Genomic DNA, 7500 nt, shown 5'->3' with positions numbered 1-7500 from the left:
CATCCATTCATTCATTCATTCATTCATTCATCCAACCAATTGTTCATCCACTTGCTCGTCCATCCTTCTATCCATCCGTCCATGTAGACACAGTCTCACCTCCTGCCACGCTTCAGTCTCCCAGGCGGGGGGACAGTCCACCTGGTTGCAGGGCTGTAGGATGGCGGGTTTGAACTCTCTGCACTCCTCCTCTGACACACTCACGCTATCCTGCCGCTCCACAGAGAGCATGCGCATGCAGTAGACGCTCCTGGTCTGGATCCCCACACCACAGGACGAAGAGCAGGGCGTCCACGCAGTCACCTCCCACCTGGAGAGAGAGAGAGAGACAGCCAGTGAGAGAGAGAGAGACAGAGACAGTGAGAGAGAGAGAGAGAGAGAGAGAGAGAGAGAGAGAGAGAGAGAGAGAGAGAGACAGTGAGAGAGAGAGAGAGAGAGACAGAGAGAGAGAGAGACACAGTGAGAGAGAGAGACACAGTGAGAGAGAGACAGTGAGAGAGAGAGAGACAGAGAGAGAGAGAGATAGAGTGAGAGAGAGTGAGAGAGAGAGAGACAGAGACAGAGACAGAGAGAGAGAGAGACAGTGAGAGAGAGACAGTGAGAGAGAGAGTGAGAGAGAGAGACACAGAGAGAGAGAAACAGACAGTGAGAGAGAGAGAGAGAGACAGAGAGAGAGAGAGAGAGAGAGAGAGAGAGACAGAGAGAGAGAGAGAGAGAGAGAGAGAGACAGCTGAATGATTGTCTCTTACATGAGAAGTGACTGCATCAATTCACAGTTCATAGGTGTCGTCTGACATCACAAAGGCTTTATTGGTACTGTAGTTTTACCATTATTATTATTATCATCTGTCAACACAGATACCATAGGTCCAGTAGCTTACAAATTGGCCAGGAATGACTAGAACACACCGCATAAATGTTGAAAGGAAAAATGCATTCTTTCTTTCAAACGCACGCACGCACGCACGCACGCACGCACGCACGCACGCACGCACGCACGCACGCACGCACGCACGCACGCACGCACGCACGCACACACACACACACACACACACACACACACACACACACACAACATCAAACAGCGGAAGAAGAAAGTGAGAACAGATGGTTATCTTTTCCCACAGGGGCGTTTATGAAGATGGCACCGGCCCCCACCACTAGGCAGCACAGGCCCGTTCAGGGAGTTCTGCTGAGGGAGGTGTAGAACCACCGCTCCATCAGACTCACCGGGGAGCCGATGACACACTCTTCTGTGTTCTCAGGACATCGGTCCCCCTAGGGTCTGAAGCAGCACAGAGGTGGGAGTGCGGGAGTCTCCGAGTAGAGGAGTGTGTAGCGCAGGGAGCATGCACCTTGCAGCTGCTCCCTGAACACGCTCTTTCTCTCCCTCTCCATCACTCTCTCTCTCTCTGTCTCTCTCTCTCTTTCTCTCTCTCTCTCTCTCTGAACGGAGCAACACATTGTACCCTACATCTGCTCCTGAGGAGGCTAGTGTGGAGGTAGACATCGGAAGACGAGGCTCATCATCGTGATGGATTTAATCTAATGAAGGATGTGTTTGAGGCCATTCCTCATTCCATTCGTTCCATTGGTTACAATGAGCCCCGTCCTCCGATGTCTACCTCCACCAGCCTCCGCTGATCTATACACTATACTGTCAGATAAATCCTCCTCCTTCCAAACATCTAACAGGAAAAGCCCCAAAGCAGGAAACAACCAAATCTATTTATGTGATCTATTTTCGAGGCTAAACAATACCAGAGAGACAGTGCAAATGCCCACTGGGACACAACACTGTCATGAGTGAAGTATGCATCTCTGAGAACTTTTTTCTCCCTACTCTGCAGCAATAACCATCATCGTTATGAAACCACAGCACAGCTATCGAGAGCTCAAAATAGCCCCCGCAGTCAAAAACGGGTAAAAGAAACGTTAAATATTCAAAGTTATTCCGTTTCAAATCGTGTCTGTTTTTATGCGTGACGATAAAACACAGCTCTTATTAAAGTTAAATAGAACTCTATCGTTTCTTAATCAACATCAGTTTTTCCTGAACGCGAGCAGAGCAGAGGTCCACGGAGCCAGCTGTCCTGCTGTCTTTGGCAATGGGACAGTTATTGGAAAAACAATCTGTGCTGCGCGCGCGTGTGTGTGCTTGCGGATGTGCGTGCGTGCGTGCTCGCGCACGGTGTGCATTGAGTACAACTCTCATCAACTGTTCCCTTTTACGAGAGAACTGGCTGACAAGCCATTTAGAACCAATCAGAGTTTGTTTCTTGAACACAAACCAGTTTCTTGCCTCCCCCTCCCTCCCAAGCGCTGGCTGGATCCTTGTGTACTGTACAGCATCAAAACAGCATGAACACCACTCCATGACTTTTAGCCTTAAACTGTCCTGTTATGGCCCGCCACTGTTAGCAACATTAATAATGAAAAGGTTCTGATTTCAGATGAAATGACCGGTTCTGGCAGGTCCGCCAGTCCTCCTGCCGTGAGAGGATCTACATCTTCCAACTGCTGTTAAACATCTCCTTCACTTCTTCTAATCTCATTTGAGATTGGAATAAAAACAGTCCTATTTGAACAGTGGCCTCTTCGTAATAACAAATAATATACATATATACAGTATATATGCATATACTTGCAGTATACAGAGTAGATTGTCCTACAAAGACACTTAGATTTATTAATCAAAAAATTAATTAGACCCCTATACTTCCTTTTATTTATTTTTTGGTTTATTTTTATTTTTACTACTCAATCTTTTCAGTTTGTAAAGCGTCTTTGAGTGTCTAAAAAAGCGCTATATAATGTATTATTATTATTATATAAATACTATACTAAGGGACTCTGCAATGACATGGCGTGCGCCTTAGTGTGCCTAGTGTGATTTGTAAACAAGTGAACTACATTTCCAGAATAGCTTCCCCAACACTGCTCTACCTACCAACACTGCTCTACCCATTTCTGAACTAAAACAATAATCGGAGGACACCCAACGTGCTTAATCCTCCTAGGCATGTACAGTACAGTGTTAAAGTACACTACCACATATGCACGCTTGTCCTTGACGTGTGTGCAGTAGTTTATGTGGTGATGTGTATTAATAGAGCCAAGCTAATCCTTTTCCCAGAGGCAGAGCCCAGGACATATATCCAGGACACATACCAGAACCTGGACCAGGACCAGGACCAGGACCAGGACCAGGGACACAAATAAGTGGCTGGCCTGGCAGGCACTGGTACCCACAAAAAACTCCTGCGTTCATGCCAGCCTACTGTCTCTCAGGCAGTCCTCCCTCCATGCCAGCCTTCCACACACTCCTGCCCGCGATGCCAGCTTACTGTCTCTAGGGCTCTCCTGCCTCTATGCCAGCCTAAGCCTCCTGACTCTAGGGCAGTCCTGCCCGTGCAGCGAAAAGGAAGAAAGCTGCAGACAGAGATGTGGTGTATAGCGCTTCAAAACATACCATCAAAATTATTCCTTATTTCCCGTGAGGGGGTGCCTGTTGTACAGAGTGTATTTCTGTCTGAATGCGGTGCCGGAATGTTGCATATTCCTTCTGAATAAGGCCTCTGGTGTTCTGAACTCAGAAGCCTCCATTTCTCTCTCTCCCCCCTAAAACTCCTCTCAAACTGCATTATTATTCATTTTGTGAGGAAAACAATACGCTGCTTATCGGAACTTTGACTCCATCATGGAAAACAGACTCTGTTGATCCTCACTTCAATTTCAACTATGGACCTCATTTCCAAGTTCCTCTAACATTGGAGAAAACATTATTAATGTTTTGAACTTGCGGTTCATTCTAACGGCTATACCCCAGATTGTATGCAGGGCTGAGACATCAATGATTTCATAACATGAGAGAACAAATAACAACTTCAGAGGATGCCAGTAATATTGGAACCACCTGCTTCTTGTGTATGTTACAAATTAGTGCCACTAATTCTATGGATTGCGATCCTTATCTCTCGCAGTCCTGGTTCAGAGTTTATGTGTGTTTGATGTTCTGGGACCTTTTCCTCTCTTGTTCAAATGACATCGGACCAGAAAATGAACTTCCATTGACTCTCAAAGTTATTCTGGTGTGCTGCCTGCAATCTACGTCTGATGCTAGGAAATAAACAAAACCGGGGAGGTTGGTGGAGGCAGACATCGGAGGATTGGCTCATTGTAATGCATGGAATGGAATCAGGAATGGTATCAAACACAGAGATCCAGAAATAAGGCCAAGAGAGTAAGGTTTCTGTTTAGGGGCCACGGTCGAGAGGACCGGCTGTGGTTGAAACCTGTTTACCTTGGCAGGAAAACAGGGAAAAACAGGATGTTGTTACGGGAACAGAAACATCCGATTGGCTCTTATCAACAAACATCCCAGGTGACATGGAATGTTCGCCTTCGGTGAACCACTGTAACCAAGGCGATGATGAGAAACCACGGAGACGATGTAAGTGGCGGGTATTTTAATTTGTGGGTATCAAGGCACGGGAGCAGACTTCCTGCCAGAGTCTGTGATTAGTTTAGCAGGGAGAATGCAAATGAGCCGTTCTGATTGGCCTCTGGCCCTGAGTGAGGTCAGATGATACTAATTGGCACTAGCAGGCTCAGAGTTCTTAGTCTGGCGCTTGATTGGCTCAAACAGCAGTACATACATCCTGTTCCTGTGTCACCAATGCCATTCCCCAAAATATTCTGGGACACAATGACAAAATCTGAAAAGTAATTCCTTGATTCCTCCCATCCTCTATCCTACTCAAAACTAATTGGAGGCGAAGATCCTCCCATCCTCTATGCTACTCAAAACTAATTGGAGGCGAAGACGCTCCCATCTGACCGTCTCCTCTGATGCATTTTTAGAAGGAGAGGATGGGTGTGTAAACGAAGAAAGACCTTTCAGAATAGGCCCTTGAACTCTCCTTTAAGGACAGACGCTAACCAAGGAAAAAAGCCCACTTTGTGGTTCTGATCATGTGACTTCCTCTGTCCAATCAGGAAGTCCCTATGGAGATAGCCCACCTATTTCTAAATCATGTCTTGTTCCATTATGTGTTCAGAGTTCAGGGATGGTCCTTTAAAGTCCTTTAAAACGATCCATCCTAGAGCCTTCCCTGTTGTGTCTCTCTGTTCATTTGCAGGCTGATTGGGTTTCAGAGTGCTAGATGCTCACCTTGGGGGGCACGGCTCATGGTTGCAGATGCGAATCATGACAGGGGGTCTGCTGGAGCGGTCACAGAGAGAGTCGTCCACCTCCTCCCCTCGCGCCCTGTTCACACACCTCACTATCGCTGTCTGCTTACCTGGGGGAGAGGGGGGCGGGGTTGTGGAGAATGAGAGATAGAGGAGGGGAGGGAAGGAGGGGGGTTAAAGATGCAGAGTAAGAGAGGCAAATAAGACTTTTCCCTGTCCCATGAACCACAGGATAGAGTTTCAGCAGTCACACAGGGACACTCCGGGAACAATAATGCGTGTATGTAAATGTAAATGTAAATGTAAATGTATGCATGAGTCTATGACCAGCCCATGGTCTAATATAATAAATATGAAACCCACAGCTATCTAAGATGGTCATAGTTAATTGATTTGTTTGTATATCTGTATCTTGTATCTTTCATTAACTGTAATTACAGTATACAGTAAACAGAACTTAATAAAACACATTATTTTGTATTATTATTATACTCAACATCATTATAAATTAGGGCCAGCTTCAATGATAACAATAATAATAATAATAATAATAATAATAATAATAATAATAATAATAATAAACAATATTATTATTAATAATAAAAATAGTAATAATAATAATAAAACATATACATATATAATAAAAATTAATCATTAAATAATAAAAAATATAATAAAGCTAATAATAATGGGAGCTTGGGGTCCTAGTCCCTGTTCAATGAACAGACAGGCTGTAGTTGTCCAGACTGGATCATGTCTGTAGTTGTCCAGACTGGATCATGTCTGTAGTTGGACAGACTGGATCATGTCTGTAGTTGGACAGACTGGATCATGTCTGTAGTTGTCCAGACTGGATCATGTGACCTGATGCTTCCTCTCACCTGCAGCACAGCTCGCTGAGCAGACACTGAAGCCCCGGTAGTCCCAGTGGTGGAGCTCCTCTCCCTGGGTGTGAGGTCCTGTAGGGTCCTGGAGGCCCGGGAAGAAGCCTGGGTCCCCGCTACACGGCCCCCCGCTACAGGCCCTCTCCAGCAGGGGCTTCTCCTCCCCACACTCTTCCTCGGGAAGGTCCACCTCCGTCTGGGTGAAGGAGAGCAGCACCCTACACTTCACCCCGCGTGACTGCTTCCCCGGTCCACAGGTGGCGCTGCAGGGAGACCACGGCTCTGGGATGAACCTGAACCCATGGAGAGAGGGAGGGCAAGGGAAGGAGGAGGGAATCTCATCATCTCAACAGTCTAAAGAAGTGACTCTGTCTCCTCATTCCTCTCCTCATCTCCTCATTTCTTCCCTCCATCATCTGCATGTAATCCCAAAAAGGCGATGCAATTGCAAAAACCAGTCCCAGTTCACAATCAAGAGAAAATAAATATTTTCTTTTTTTTTAACCTGGAGGCTTACCATACTAAACCCATGATACGGTCAGCAACATGAGGAGTTGTTATGGAAATATGGAAATAGCCATGTAGCGGAGAGTAAAACACAGAGTGAACCTTCCAGGGCTGTCAGTCTCCTAGTTCCCCCCAGTGAGAACAGCTGTGGCTGGTGTCAGGTGAGCTAACACTGGACCCTGGACACTGTGTGTGTGTGTGTGTGTGTGTGCGTGCGTGCGTGCGTGCCTGCGTGCGCGTGCGTGCCTGCGTGCGTGCGTGTGCGTGCCTGCGTGTGTGTGTGCGTGTGTGTGTGTGTGTGTGTGTAAGAGGTAAGCTGACACTGAACCCTAGTCACCTTTTGGCTTAACCCAACCTAACGGATACGTTACCCTTCACTCATTTTTATACTTTATTTCTTTCAAACACGTTACCTCCGGCTGCTGGCCGAAGGACTGATTTAAAAAGACAGAGTTACTTTTCACCGCATCGACCAGGAGCGATAAATATATCCACGCCTTCAGCCTTACGTCTTATGGGTTCAGGGGGGAAAACAAGTAGTTAAAAGTTGTGGTCGAATCAAAATAGATAGGACATGGTTATTGCGCCAGTGTTGAGTGAAATACCAGTCTTGCGTGTATGTGCATGAAAATGCATGTGATTTCTTATGAAGAACGACAGTCTGCACTGAAATGTATAGTATATCCACACGCAGAGATGGAAAGAGAGACAGAGAGACAGAGAGAGAGGAGGGGGAAGGAGAGAGAGAGAGAGCGTTGGAGAGGGAGAGAGAAAAAGAGAGAGAATGAGAGATGGAGAGAGAGAGATAGAACGAGATGGAGTGCAAGGGAGAAAAAATAGGGAGAGAGATTGAAGGAAAGAGCGAGAGAACTCACAAGCCAAAAATCCTCCACGCACAGTACCCAATTTACATAAT

The 7500-nt window shown here is 46.3% G+C and overlaps 1 protein-coding gene across 1 annotated transcript in view; it reads right to left on the bottom strand.

Annotated features, from left to right (window-relative positions):
* adamtsl3 (ADAMTS-like 3) overlaps positions 1–7500 on the bottom strand; it is a gene marked incomplete at both ends in the record, with an annotated part of 127974 nt that overhangs the window by 25127 nt on the left and 95347 nt on the right. The window contains 3 exons of the mRNA XM_080539707.1: positions 100–310; positions 5174–5303; positions 6075–6370. Of these exons, the coding sequence (XP_080395833.1) occupies positions 100–310; positions 5174–5303; positions 6075–6370 (637 nt within the window). The remainder of the gene's footprint in view (positions 1–99; positions 311–5173; positions 5304–6074; positions 6371–7500) is intronic.

This window comes from Nansenia antarctica, assembly GCF_963989245.1.
Source record: "Nansenia antarctica genome assembly, chromosome: 9".
In the NCBI taxonomy this organism is placed as follows: Eukaryota; Metazoa; Chordata; class Actinopteri; order Argentiniformes; family Microstomatidae; genus Nansenia; species Nansenia antarctica.
Note: the sequence above shows the minus strand (reverse complement) of the source record. Positions and strands in the feature narration are given on the sequence as shown.